This window comes from Sorex fumeus, unplaced genomic scaffold, assembly GCF_029834395.1.
Source record: "Sorex fumeus unplaced genomic scaffold, SorFum_2.1 ptg000024l, whole genome shotgun sequence".
NCBI classification, from domain to species: Eukaryota; Metazoa; Chordata; class Mammalia; order Eulipotyphla; family Soricidae; genus Sorex; species Sorex fumeus.
In genome coordinates, this window is record NW_026606081.1 from 3,959,301 (window position 1) to 3,974,847 (window position 15,547).

A 15,547-nucleotide genomic window follows, 5' to 3' on the forward strand; every position below is an offset into this window, starting at 1 on the left:
ATAGTACAGTGAGTAAAGCAATTTTCCTTGCACGCAGCTGACCTGGATTTGATCCACAGTATCTTATGTGGTCTGCTGAGTACTTTTAGGAGTAATTCCTGAGTGCAGAGCCAGAAGTAACCCCTGAGCATTGCCAGTTATGGCCCCCAAACAAATAAACAAACCAACAAACATAGAAGGACCATTACTAATTTAGAAATCTTTCTAATTCTAATGCATTTAAGCAAATTCTACCATGTTTATCTCTTTCTCTGTGTTAGGAATAAAACTACATGACATATGTATGTGGGCCTTAGGAGAACCTGATTGGCGGCATTTTAATTTAGTGTTTTCCAAGTAGGTGACTTTGGTTTGGAAAGGGAAAAAATCAAGACAGATTTTCAAGATGCGCTTTCTAGCGGATTAAGATGAGCCTCATTCATGCCCTCAGCATTTCTGGTCCATGACCTTAGTTCATTTCTGGCCCATGACCTTAATTAGCATCTCAGTACATAGTGTGTTCTCCACCAGTTTTGGGCTCCTGTGTCTGATCATGGAATTGGGTTGTTTATAGAGTTTATATTGCCTTTTATAAAGAAAATATTATGTAATTATGGGGTTATATAAAGGAGGCAAATTGTCTCCAAACTCAAGTGATCATTTCGTAGAAGTTCAGGTGCTGCCTAGCATCTGACATACTTTACATTTGGTTGGTCACTATTTAGGTAGACACTCTTACCACATCCCATGTAAGTTAATTTTTTACAAGGCAGAAATAACTTGTCCAGAGAAGTCTGCTCAATGGCCTAAGTTTTTTTTAACACTGTACATTATAATATACAGTCATAGAGCTCTGTAAAGCTGGTGAAAAATATAATGACTAACGATATTAACTTTGGCTTTTACTTTCATAGATATGAATGTTATGTGGACAAAATGTAATATCTTTAAATTTCATTACTGTTATTTTTATACTATTTCATAGTATACTGGACTACCATAGTCAACTATATATTTATATATATTAACAGGTCCATAGTACTTAGCTTTACAATGAATTTGCTTCCAAAATTAATTATCCCAAGATATTTATATCATAGAAATATACCTAAATTTAAAATATAATATAATTATCTCCTCAAAGTATTTAAACTGAATTATACTATATGAAAAATTGAAATATGTCATGCAATATTAAGTTCATTAGAAACTTCCTAACATAAAAATCATATGTTTGGAAATATTATTTGTGTCAGAGTGATTCAAAGAGCTATTTCCTCTATTTAGAAATACCACTTGAAAGTAAGATTCAGAGCATTTAGTGTATATTAGAGATCATCATTTAGAAGTAGTACATTATAGTAATTTTCTCAAAATAATTTTGCCTAATAATATTAAGAAATTTATTTTATTAAGCCAATGATATCGCAGTATAAATTAACAGCTGAAAATAAGTCAGTCAAATAGTCTTCTCAAATTATGAACATAGGCTTCCCCTACCCCAGCTGTGAGAGAAAATATTTAAGAGACTATAAAATACAAATAAATTATATTTGCAACAGAGATTAAATGATTTTAATCTAAAATGTTATATCGCAAATTAAGATTTTATAATATTTTTCTTTCAATATCTTAAAAAGAAAATGATCAAATAAAGCTTTTTTTATACTTGTACCTATACCAATTTAAGAAATAAGATTAATTTGTCATTGGAATAAAATACCCAGAAACAGAATGTAAAACTTTTAGTTTTGCAGTAGATGTGACATTCTAGTCTGATGGCCTAAAGTGATGCATTATTTAATCTTACATCAATTTGCAACTATTATACAAATATGCTAGAAGTTCTTCTTACCTTATTTGAACTTAAGGTGTGGATTCTATCACTAGAATAGCTGTGGGGTATTGGTGGTTCAGGGTAATCCTCAGCACCTTTGGTTGTATTCTTTTTGATGACTTCTACGTAGGAAACAGGGAAGATGCCTTGTCTGCTGGTTCCTGCAATTTTACCTTCATACCAGTTTTGGTCAACTCTTTTAAGAAGAATCACTCTATCTCCCTACAAGGAATATTAGAAACTGTATTATAAATAGAGGCATGGTAACAAAATATCTTTAACAATATTTTCTTAATAAACTATATATTTCCATTTGGGAAAGCTTTATACTACTGGGGTTTTGTTGTTGTTGCTGTTGTTTTTAAACAAGAATATGCAATTAAGCTGCAGCTTCTTGGTTACCATGGATAGGCTCATTCCAATTCAGACTCATATTGTGAAAAACAACTTCTTCAAATTATTTTTAAAAACCCAATAGCTAAATAAGCAACATATCAACAACATTGTGATAATACTAACAGATTCATGTTAATCATCTTCTCTAGCAACGGCTTTGAAACTCTGCACAACTCATTATGGTGGTATGTTTGAAGACAAACTCTAGAAGACATGAAGATGAATGAAAATCCCTTCTTCTATAATCTACATGCACTGAACATTAGCAATGGATTGGACAGAGAATGTACCCTAGATAAATCAGACCCAGGACCAGGGCTAATATCTACCTGTTCTGCCTCTAAACAAGATTATGGCAACTGCATCTGTTCTGATCATTGAATACTACTACAGTTCTTTCATATTTGAGAGGAAGCATTGGCTTTTGCAATAATAGAGTATTCTACAATCATTGTTACTGCTTCCTTCATTGATCAAGATAATGAATGCCACATGGACTTAGATAATACAGTAGGGAGGGCATTTGTCTGGCATGTAGCCAATCCAAGTAAACCCCTGGTGCCTCATGTGGTCCCCTGAATACCACCAGAAGTGATTCTTGAGTGTAGAACCAAGAGTAAGGCCTGAGCACCACCCTAGCTGAAAAAGAAAACAGATAGGAAATATAAAACAACTTAAAACTTCCCTGAATTTCACTGCAGAGCACCAAGAACAGACTGTTCCTAGGTTATACTTTTACTATAATTCCACTGGCAGAACTTCTCTTTAAAATATGAAATACAAAGTGATCTAGTTTCTGGAGTGCTGCGTTATAAGGTAGAGGAGAATCTGATGATGATGCAGAACAAGGAGGAAAAGGACTGAATGAGATGAGGTTCTACCAAGAAAAGAAGGCAGAATGTCCCTTCATTGCTTCTGGCAAGGAATTCATCAATAGGCCCAAGAGATTCTCCAAGCACTTTGCATCTTGCTCTCTCTCTAGTGTCTGCTACAGGCATGTGGTTACCTCAAGCACATGCTTGTGATTTCTTAGAAAACAATGGAAACAGTTTGCTTGATCATCCTTCAGGTGCTCTTCTTCTTTTTTTTTTTCTTTTTGGGTCACACCCAGCGATGCACAGGGGTTACTCCTGGCTGTGAACTCAGGAATTACCCTGGCGATGCTCAGGGGACCATATGGGATGCTGGAAATTACTGCTTCCTTCATTGATCAAGATAATGAATGCCACATGGACTTAGATAATACAGTAGGGAGGGCATTTGTCTGGCATGTAGACAAATTGAGCCCGAGTTGGCCACGTGCAAGGCAAATGCCCTACCTGCTGTGCTATCACTCCAGCCCCTCAAGTGCTCTTCTTGATATTGTTTAAAAGAAGCATTAGAATTGGAGAGGATGCTGGTGAAATCTGGGGCTGTCATAAGGTCTAGAAGACCAGTCAAAGGAACAGCACTGTACTTTCTTGGAACTGCTTTCCCAGAGTAAATAGTTCCATTATTTTAGGGCCAGTCCTTGATTCCCAGGTAAAAGAAAGCCAGATACTGGAGGCATCTCTCAAGGTAAACACCTTGATGATTAATAGAGATGTGTTTTTCTTTTTGATACTTCCCAGGTATATCAATATTCAGCCCAAGGAACTCCTTGCTGAGGATTTGGGGGCTCTTAGTGCAAACCACAAAGAAAATCCCTGTGTCCTGCAGAACTCCTCATCTGTGAGGGCATCAGATGTGAACGCTGACAGTGAGTGACTCAGTGTGGTCTGTTGAAGTCTTTTGTAGAAAACGGGGCTAACACAAAAATGTTGAAGGAAGAAGCTAACCTATTTTAGTTTTTCCTTTAATTTTAATTTTTAGTTTTTAAAGTAGCCTTTCAATGCATAGATGCACGGAACGGCCAGGTTACCTTTCGCAGCGAGAGCTCCACATTTGTGTCAGCATTGAAGTTATACTTGGCGATAGCTTCACCAATTTCTCCGGGCTGAGCTGGGGGTGGAGGTCTTGCAGGCTGTGCTTTTTCAGGAGGCATGAGTTTCTATGAAAGGAAATAGCTATTTATTCTGAACCTGTGGCAGCTTTGGAGGCAACACTCATTTAGGAGGAAGGGAAAGGACTTACCTCAACATATGAGATTGGGAAAATGCCCACTCTGCCATGGTGTTCTCCCTCATACCAATTCTGATCTATTTTCCTGAGGATGTAGACAGTATCTCCTTTCTTAAAAGATAATTCCCTGGAAGAGGCATGTTAAATTTAGTTTTTGGAAATGAAACCATTCCCCCGCTTGCTTTGGTTGTGATAACACTGTATGTTTGAAAGGTACAATTTCTTTTTTCCCCCCCAAATTTTACTGTCAAAAACATTTTATAACACATATATGGTAGAGTTCATGATACAGCTAATGATAGAGTTTCATGCAATATTCTGACATTATTACCCTTCCCTAGAGGTGAACTTTTGTTTACATCATTGCATGTGCTTTAGTGGTACGTTTTCATACCTTTTTAAATTATGCTACCACATCACATCCATTACCAAAGTACAAATATCCCTACACCAAAGTCCATTGGGACCATTCTCCTCCCACACTGGTAATTTGGATTCTGTGGGCAGAATCCATGGTGGGTTTTTGTTTGTTTGTTTGTTTTTGTTTGTTTGTGTTGGTTTTATCTGTATATAAAGTTGTCTAAACAATACTCTGTAATTTAATGCTATTAACAATGAGTTCAGTATCTAGCATCCTAACAGGGCCAAAGTTTTTAAAAAAAGATCCAAACACAATGGGCTACAAGATATCCACAGGGCTTCTTTGTATTTGAATCTAATCATGTGCTTAGTAGATAAATAAGCTTCTAAAGGAAAATAGGGGAAAGTCATTGCAAACAGTGCATGAAAACACCAACATTAAAAGACCCAGGATAGAACTCTCCTCAGAAGCTCTAAGCTTTGGACATGGACACATGGAGATGTGATGGCCAGAATCTTTATACACAGTTGCAGTCATTCATTCCATAAGTAATTCTGAAAAGAACTGGATAGATAAAATTCTTCCAGTCAATGTTTTTCACTAGCCCTTACTCCTTTCAGTTTTAACAAAAATATTCTAGAAATAAGGATTCCTAACAATTTTTTAATCTTTTTTTGTTTTAATATGCACTGTTCATCATGTTCAATATGGCATAAAACTCACTGTAACTCAACTAAGCTCAAAATAAGCAGAGACATCTTGCAGGGGTTATGGCTTTTTCATGCATGAGGCTGGGCCTGAGGCATGTCTGAACTACCAAGTGTTTGATCCCCTAAATACCACCTGGGTGCCGGAAGTAGTCCCTGAACGTTGCTAGATGTGACTCATTCATGCCCAAGTTAAAGAAATTTCTCCTGTTTATCCCAGGTACTTTTGAAGAGATCACTTAATTACAGTGTACTGTTGAAACTGGAAATTGGCTCTTATTTGTGGAAAAATCTCATTTTAATATTTATCTCTTATTGCTAAAGTATTGAAAGCCAATAGTTTAGTTTATGTATGCGCGCGCATGTGTGTGTGTGTGTGTGTGTGTGTGTGTGAGAGAGAGAGAGAGAGAGAGAGAGAGAGAGACAAAGACAGAGACAGAGACAGAGAGAGAGAAACAGACAGACAGACAGAGACAGACACAGAGAGGAGAGAGAGAGAGAGAGAGAGAGAGAGAGAGAGAGAGAGAGAACAGTGTTTGGGATCAAACCCAGATGTCATGCTTATTACCACTGAGCCACATCCCAGGCATAACCTTTAAAACCAACTAAAATAATATGATAAATCTTTATTTACTTACTTAGATGTTTGTGCCTTAAAATCATAAACAGCTTTTGCAGGCAGTTTCTGAAAAGGAAGGTAAGGGATTAGCACCAAGTTAAAATTCGGATTTTCTATAAGGAAGCAGTATTATGTGAATTAGAGAGAAATGAACTTAAAAGAATGATTAGACATATAAATGTAAACCGTATATCAATTTTATCAATCAGCTCTTGTTTCAGAAATTTCATAGGAATAATTAATCCCAAGCATTGTCAATCATATTTTATCTTAGAACTAAGGCAGGTGAATGCTGCAAGAGAGGCATGAAATGTCTGCAGACTGCACAGAGCGTGGAAATACCTAGGTCATTCTGTCCTAAGTATCTTTGGTTGTAATCAAGGGTTTTCCTGAAGCAACTGTGGAAGATCAACTGCTCTACTGTACATGTTAATATAATTCCTTCTGAATCATAATCAAATAGCTGTAAGAAATTACGAAGAAATCATCAATTTCATTTTCTAAATGCCGATTAGCATAACCAAGAAAGATTTTAGCGGGCAAAAGTATAGGCTTGATCATCTTGTGTTCCCTGTAGGGTTCAAAAATTCTTCAGCTGTTTATCTTTAATTTTTTTTAAAAAATTAGGTTTTCAATGAAAAAATTTTTATTAAGTCACCATGACTTACTAAGTTGCTCATTATAAAGTTTCAGGAGGACAATGTTCCAAACCAATCCCTCTATAGGCATGACCTTCTCTCCACCAATGTCCCGCTACCAGTTTCTCTCCCACTTCCCACCTGCCTCCTTGATTTGTTCAGGGGAAACAACCTTCCTCCATGAGACCATCCAGTTCAAGGCTAATTCATGGCTGGCAGGTCAAGTCTCAGGTCTTGGTGCCAAACCAGGACCACAGTAGGGGAGAGGGCTCTGGCTGGGATCAGAATGCTGAATGCTTTCCAGCCTTTGCTCAGGGTCCAGAGGAAACTGTTTCTTTGCTGAGAGTTTCTCTGTTGTTTCTTTGTTTTTAATCTATGTTTTTCACAGCTTTGGTACATAAGTTTGACTGGCAGTGTTTTACCTAGGATGTTTAAAAGGGACTCAAATGCAGTGAAACGAACTACCTCTTTTTCTGGAGTTCCTCTTCTTTCCCGTGGTGCACTTCTCCCCATGTCAGGCAAAGTGGACGAGTAACTTCTAGGGGACTCTTGGTCTATTGGAAAGACAGGGCAGAATGAGTATTATGTAGTTAAGAAAAGATAAATAGCTCTTTTCTCTGATCAAGGCTACTTCCATCCCTGAAATTTGGAGAGACATTACAATGGAAAATGTGTGAAAAAAAATCGGTGAACACAAAGTTGTGATAGAAGACACACACAGGAAAAAAGCATTTTAGATGGGAAACATCTAATTTTGCCGAAGTTTTATAATCATATACATGAACGGAACTGCTGCTTTGCAGATAGGACTGCACTGCAGCACCTGGTGGAGGCGATTCACAACTGCAAGGATTTTTCATTTCAATTTTTTATGCATTCTATTTCTATTCTTTATTTTCTTTGTCCCAATATGTAATTACTATTATAAGCCCTTTTTCAAGAGTGGAAATTAAAAAACCCCAACATTACATAGAAAGACTTTTGTGGAGCAACAAGTTAAGACTACAGTGATGAAAAAAAGAATAGAGAAAAACAATGTATAATGAAGACAGTGCTATGATCATATCTATTCTCCTCGTTTCCTCTTTCTCTCTTGCCTGAATAATCATCGAATGTTAAAAAGTGAACTACTTTATCAGGAAGCAAATATTTGTTCCAAGAAACAAAGGGACACAAGTTCCTTAAACAAAAAGTATAGCAATTAGCAAATTGCTTGCAAAATACCAGATTGTTTTTGTTCATCTTATAAAAATCTAATTATAGTTCAAAATTATGACTGCAAGTCAGCATATCGAAATCTCTCATATATTACAAATTTATACTTGAAAATGTGAATTGAGGTTAAAGGTATTTTGCAATCTATGTTATAGAATTTTATTGGTATAACTCAGCAAAGTTTTTAATTCTTTTTTGTTGTTCCTTTAAAAGGTTCAGTTAATCTGAAAAACAAACATCAAAAAATAAAGTCCATCTACAAAGGAACAAAAAGTGCTGATTCATAAAAATTAAATATTGGTTAAGGGTTCTGACTACTTTAATTATAAGGGAGAACTTTTACTTACAGAAGTGATAGATGTGAAAGATCTATCATATAGAGATTACATTTAAAATTGTTTTTACTAATCTATGGAATAGAAATTATTTTTCATTGGGTTAAACAAAGTTGGAAAGTAAAGGATTCTCTAAATGTATTTCAAAGCCCTACAAATACATGTTTCAAGAATATAGTCTCTGTTCATAAAATTTAAAAAAGAATTGTATTAGGATATTATGATTTTGGAAAAGACAAATAACTGATAAAAATTATATTATGACATATCTCAATCAGTGAGAATTTCAAATTGCAGACATTAACTTAAGGATCCTAAAATCTGAAACATGATGTGTACTGAAAATAAATGTAAAGGTTAATAATTAATAAATAAGAAAATTCATGTAATGATAAATAATTGGGACAGATGTACTACATTAATATGACATTGGAATTGTCTTGTTTTCGACACTATTTTATGGCATATATTCTGAATTACTAGAAGTTTGAATCTCCTTTTTGCATCTTACTTTGTGTAATTATGGTCAAATTTTTTTTTTATCAATTCTGTGTTTCAATTTCTTCAGCTTTAAAACTGTACTTACAATAGTACCTATAACCTTGGTTTATGCCATTGTTATGTAGGAATGTATGAATATCACTTTGCAATAGCTTATACATAAGGACTCTATTGACAATCCAAGTTTCAGCTAAGAGTTCATTCAGAGTCTCAACATAGTAAACAGATACTGTTTAAGAACTAATGAAAATAATTGCCTAAAAATAAGAGTATCAAAATACACGGTGCTTTTCTTTTTAGTTTTGTAATTTTTTAAAAGTCCTCTTGATTTGAATTACTATTTGTCTTTGTGATATCACTCCATCTATATGATTGAAGTTGAGAGTAAGCTAGTCAAATTAAAAACATTGGAGGTCTATTAACAGAATAGAAAATAAGTAATGGACAAGAAAATAAGTGATAGAAAGTGATGGAAATGAGGCTTTTATATATACAGCTTAAAGGTACATTCATAAAAATTATATTCCAAGTGCATTCTTTAACTTGGAGAGTTATTAAACAAATTCTAAATCGTCTGTTAATTACTATGCTAGTTATTTCTGTTTTGCTTTCTGAATATTCTGATACAGAATCTTCTATGTAAGAATTGAACTAATTATTTACCCACTGAATGACTTTAAAGTTAGTATTAAAAAGCAAGAAAAAGACTTTGTTAACTTATTGACCGATTAACTTTACAAAAGAGAGCTCATACTAAGTTATCAAATTCTTATGGATACTGATATTAAATTATGTTTTTTTTGCCTTGAACTTTTTCTAAATTGACAAAGTGTTTAATTTGTGCTTTCAATGTAATAGTAGTTTCAATACTAACGGTAAGTTACAAGATGATTTTCCCCTTTCAATTATGAGTGAATAAATTTTTGTGAATTGGGGATCACTTTCAATCACACATCAAGTCTAAAATATACACGGGCAAATGAGAACTAGTCAATAAGACAGACATATTTGCTCAACAAACATTTGCTGTGCAACACACAACGATGCCAGTGGTCTCATGACTCAGGAATGATGAGATGTAGGAATGGAAATGAAAGAGGTGGAGGGTGGCTGTCTAAATGGCATGGAAAAAAGAAAGAAAAGTTCATCCACCTTGGAGATTCAGTGCACAGTCGTGCTCTTGGTGGTGGTAGGTGGTGGTGTCTACGTCAGGGAAAGAGGCACTGTGAGGCATTCTCCCACAGTCGTTCTGGTACAACGGGCATCGAATAGCACCATCCTGAGGCAGTGTGTGGAAAGGCTGGTGTATGGGGCTCCTTTTCAGAGCACCAAGGGAAGAATTCCTTTCAGGAATATCCGGCAACAGTTCACTGATAAGACGGTGCAGTATACTGTTGTCTGGCAAACTCCCTCTTCTCTTTTCAGCCTTAATTTGGTCACAGATGTCTTTCAGGGCAGAGTCCAGAGCCTCAAATACAGAAGCCTTACATTTTGCTTTTTCGGTCTGTTTTTTGGGAGTTGGATTTTTTTTCCTCCGGAAAGGCACAGGACTGACTAAAAACGCAAGTTTGGAAAGGCCGGGGTCCATGTCCCTTCTTTTGGGTTCCTCCATATTTTCATGCTTGGCCCTTTCGTGTTTTAGCATCGTGGTAAAGCGAGTGTACGAGGCAGGGCACCTGCCTTTGCAGGAGCTGATGAGGTGCCTGTGATGGTGGTGGTGATGGTGGTGATGGTGGTGGCTGGAGCCGTAGAAACTTTCCGAGGATGTGAAAGAGAAATGATCAAAATCACTCTCACTGCAGAAGGATGATCCTTCTACATGGATGTAATCACTGTGGTCAGACACCACTCCATCCTGGTCACTGTCTGAAAAGTCCACATGGCTGCGTGGTTGTTCCTCACTGGTGACCTCAATCTGAATTGGCACGAGGGTTTTAGACTGGTAGTTTCGTTGTACCTGAGAAGGGTGTCTACTCTGATGTTCTTCCTCCAGCAAAGATTCAATGGAAAATCGCCTTTGGGAACACAAACCATTTGGCGGGGGTTCTAGGGTGACTGGAGATAGCAGTTCATCTCCCAGATTGGGCATGGATTTTGACTTTTGAATCAACTTCTCGAATTCGGAGATACGGTTGGGGACCATGTCTCTGGGCACCTCCTCCGTGGAGGACTGGCTCCAGCCGTGGAACAGGCCCTTGTGTTGCTCCTTTTCATACTGCATTATTCTCGACTTGACAGAACAAATCACCTCGGAGTTCATCAGGTCTTTGCGATTGATGCGGTGCATTTTCTTGTACATCTTTAGGAACCCCGGGGCATCGTGGGCTGACCTATGCCGAAGCCTTAACCTGCCGTTCCCTCGTCCCTCCTGGATGTAGGGGGAAGCCCACGTGAGGGCACAACTCTCCTTGGGGTCCTCTTCGCAGAGCAGAGAGCCCATACTTTCGGACTTGGTTTTGGGGTCTGGGAAGCTATCAGAGTCATCATTCAGGAGATCATCACAACTACGAGATTTGATTTTTGGGGAAACTGCTTCTTCCGTGCTACTCCAGACCTCTGCATTTTGCCGAGCCATTTGCCAGCCATTCTTGAAAGTGATGGACCTCTGGGAGTCACTTGGGACATCCAAATGATGTCTGTAGGTATTACAGTAATCTAACTCACTGGAGTGGGTGCTGTTGAGCCCTGAGTAATTGCAAAGGGATGGGCACATCTTGCTACCATCCCCATCTTTCAATCCATAGCAGCATGGCAGAAGAGAGACATTTGGAGAAGTTAAAAGATTTCCAAAGTGGAGAGCATGTCAGTAAGCATTAGAGAGTATAGCAAAGAGAAAGCGGTTAGTGCAGTTGGATTTAGACATTGATTACTACACAGGTGGCCTCAACTTTAGAGAAAGGTCTAATTCTAACATAAGGCAATGACTATAGCTTGGCAGATAGCAGATTCTTTTTTATTTTTCAAACAAACAGTAATTGTTGGATTCAATACACATCCTTATTGTATACTTTATAATATTTCTGGAAATATGACATGTCAGAAAACGTAATGGCAATTCTTAGGCAAACAGCATGACCTGATAGTAATGTAAACTAATGTTAACAATGCCAAAAGTGTCTATAGATTTAATACACTTAATTAGGTCCAGGTTCTGAATTTTGTTTGATTCATAATAGGGAATAAATAAGGATTAATTTATAAATTCACCCTTAACTAATAATGTCAGAACTGTACCAATCTTTTTTATGTAATTAGAACAATATAAGACAATGTAGTTTCCAAAACTGAAAAATCCAGAGTCTGTGAGCTATTGCTCATATTTTTCCTGAAAAAAAAAAAACAACTTGTGTCCTTTGAAACAAACTAGTGAATCTCTTACATTGCTCTGCTTTTAATCTCTTTCTGGTAGGGTTACTCCCCATGCAGTGCTCGGCAGGGGCATGGGTCACCTAAGTGAATGTTTTGCCAACTGGCCTAGGAGGCTCCATGCTTGGGCCCTTCAGTGCCGGTGACCACTAGAGCCAGCCTAGTGGTGCTTGGAGCAGTGCTGGGGGACATGTGTGGGGCCTTACTGCTGAGCTGTCTTCTGGGCTGGGCCCTAGCTTAATCTCTTAACCATGGTTTGCCTAAGGATAATTGCAGAGAGAAGGAAATACATATTTTTTGGTTTGGTTTTGTTTTGCAGTGTTTTTGTTTTGCAGCCATTCCAACAGTGCTTAAGAGATCACTCCTAGCAGCCTCAGGGATGGGAGATTATATCTGAGATAGAACTTGGGTGGGTCACATGCAAGGGAAGTGCTTAACTGTACATACATCTTTTTCTCTCCCCATCTCCCCCCCAGTGGGTTTTTTTCTTAATCATTTGAAGGTAAAGGTAAAGGTAAAGGCCCTCCCGTTGATCGTCGATTTGCTCGAGCGGGCCCAGTAACATCTCCATTGGAGACTTTGTTGTTACTGTGTTTGGCATATCGATAAATCATTTGAAGAGATGGGAAAAAAATATTTGCAATAGATATCTGATTTCCATTTGGAATGCAATGAAATATTATATGACTCTACTCAGTTAACTAATGAATGACCTACCAAATTTTATCTAATGGGATTTTTTTTTTTTTTGCTTCGTAAAGGAATAAGAATGCTGGGGAAAAAAATTTCTACTGAAAGTTCAACCCTATAATCTTACAACATAGTCAACAGGGAAAGGAAGTTAACTTAATGCTCTTTGGAATAAAACCAAATATCAAAATTAATCACAATACATTTGGTTTTCAGGAGGGATTCAAGCATAATGCCTAATTGGCATTTCATGACCTGTTATCTGAACATAACTGAAAAGTGGAGTCTGATAAAGCAATTTCTGTTAACTGAAGGAAGACTATCATGAAAGGGGATACAACTTCCTCTGAACCATCCAGCAAGTAGACAGTTTTAATAGGCTGTGGAAGAGAGCTATACCTCTGCATATATTGTGTCCAATTATCTAAACAACTATTTCTTATGCTGCATTTGAGAAGTGCAGCTGAATCTGGGCTGTTTTATGGCAACTGGTGTCTTCTCACACCAAATTTCTTCTCTTTGATTTCAGCCACAGGAGATTGGAGGAAAACTGTGACCCAACTTTATATCTGGATGCTCATTTAATCTTCCCTGGAGGATTAAATAGTTCTCCATTTCAGGACTCAAATAGTCCTTTATTTCACAACTATTTTTGCTACTGTGGCATTCATTAACACACTAAACAGGATTTCAGAGACCTGAAAGAGTGACTTGGTTCTTCTTTATACCCTTTACTGAATTGCCAATGAAGGAACAGAGAAAAATAGGATTGGTAACAGATAAATTTTATGTTATAGTTTGAAGCCAGTTCTTACCAGTAGGCTACTGTAAATCAAACATTATGTTACATGAGAACTATGGATATTCTACTATATATGGATGTTGACAAAAAATATGGGTGACAAGAGAAAGAAATTCCCTTAGGTTTATATATTTTTATTTAGAATTAGGTATTAGGGAAAAGAAAGGCAATTTGTGTTTGGGCAACAATTTTGCTTTGTCACTCTTTTGATTCCTATTCTATAAATTTATTTGATTTTTCTAGAGATTGGCAGTGATATTATGAAAATATTATTAAAGCAATCTTGTAATAGACTGACAGCTATCTGATACTTTAGATTTATTATTAAAAAACACGAATGGGTATATTTCGGGGGAAGAAAACAGTAACAGATGATAGACTACTTGGTTATACAAATGACTTACCAGCCCCGTTCTTTAGTCTAATTAGGGAGAAAGCTAATTTAAAATCTGAATTTTATTCAAGACACTGTTCAAATGCTGACTCTCATTGGGCAGCTAGCTATTCATGGACATGATATGCTAGGCTAAAACACACACAAAAAAGTCGTTTACACATCAGTCCATTTGTTGCTCACCTTTTGGTCTTGATGGGGAAGAAGGAGAAGAAACCATGAAAGACTTGGTCAGGGTGGCGCTTGAACCCGGGAGGTCGGCCCGGCTGGGGCTAGAGTGGCTTGCACTTGGATCCCCCAAACCTCGTGGCGGTGCCACTGCGGGCTCACTCTTCCTCCTTTTCCTAAAGTCACTGGCCAGGCTGGCAGAACTGGAAGAAGGAATCATCAGCAGTTTGACAGTAGAACTGGCACACGTGAACTAGAAAGACGGCTGTGCTCACGACAGTGGTGTAATTCTTATCCTCCACCTCCAGACTTGCATTGTAAGGAATTCGTTCCTTGATAGTAAATGCAATTTCCTTATAATAAACTTTAGAAACCAATATTTATTTTTTTTTAAAAACAGATTTAGATTTACAGAAAAATGGATTGGAAAATACAGAGACTTCCTATCCACCCTCTCCCCAGCATCCTATACAGTTTCTTTTCACGGACATCTTTTATTATGGGAGTATATTGGCTAGTTAATAAATCATATTGATGCATGATTAGAGGCAATTAAAATCCATTGTGTCACTTTCATGCTGAATTTTCTCCTTATTTTGACAAATCAACAGGGGTGTTCATTATTACAATATCAGGCAGCATAGTTTCATGCTGTAAACACCCTTATGCGTTCCCTTCTTCCTTGCCCAGGGATTCTTGCCGACCACTTTATTTGAATGTCTCTAGATGTCCTTTTCCCAGAACACCATAGAGTTGCAATAATACAGTGTGCAGACTTTTCAGATAAACTTCTTTCTTTATAATATAATTTAAAGTTTCTTTCCTGCCATTTTTATGGTTTGAGAACTTATTTTTTTATTGCTGAATAATATTTCCTTGTATGACTGCACTGCAGTTTATCTAAGCACCTCTAGAAAGACATCTTGGTTGCTTCCAAGCAGTGAAAATTATGACTTAAGTTGCAAATAATTATTCAAGTTTAGAACTTTGTGTGGACATAATTTGGGATGAAGAAAGCAATGAGAAGCTATAGAATACTTGCTTATCCAAATGACTCACTGTGAGTGACACTATCATTAAGTATGGCATCTAAGCAGGGAGAAAGCTAATTTCCAAATCTATATTTTATATTAAAAAATTCTTCTATTAGGGTAAAACACTGTAACGGAAAATTCAGTTTTTTGTTTGCTTGGTTGGTTGGGTTTTGGGCCATACCCAGTGCTGATCAGGGCTTTACTCCTGGTTCTGTGCTCAGGGATCCCTCCTGGCGACACTCAGGGACCATATGGGATGCTGGGAATTGAACCTGGTCACCAAGGCTGCTGCACTATTGGAACTTGTGTCTTATCTCTTTTCTCTATAAAGAAGAGTTTCAACATCCCAAATATATCCAGATCAGAGTGCCAAAATTCAGCAAAGAACTGAATAACAGAACCCAT

The 15,547-nt window shown here is 37.1% G+C and overlaps 1 protein-coding gene across 7 annotated transcripts in view; it reads right to left on the reverse strand.

Moving 5' to 3' along the window:
* SORBS2 (sorbin and SH3 domain containing 2) overlaps positions 1-15,547 on the reverse strand; it is a 220,478-nt gene that overhangs the window by 19,781 nt on the left and 185,150 nt on the right. For 6 of the 7 annotated variants that reach the window (XM_056114284.1, XM_056114288.1, XM_056114285.1 and 3 more), the window contains 6 exons: positions 14,124-14,311; positions 7,103-7,191; positions 6,019-6,065; positions 4,325-4,439; positions 4,113-4,241; positions 1,835-2,038 (listed from right to left, as the gene is read on the reverse strand). In XM_056114284.1, the coding sequence (XP_055970259.1) occupies positions 1,835-2,038; positions 4,113-4,241; positions 4,325-4,439; positions 6,019-6,065; positions 7,103-7,191; positions 14,124-14,311 (772 nt within the window). Of the gene's footprint in view, positions 1-1,834; positions 2,039-4,112; positions 4,242-4,324; positions 4,440-6,018; positions 6,066-7,102; positions 7,192-9,840; positions 11,419-14,123; positions 14,312-15,547 lie in introns of all 7 variants that reach the window. The other variant, XM_056114283.1, reaches the window with a different exon arrangement.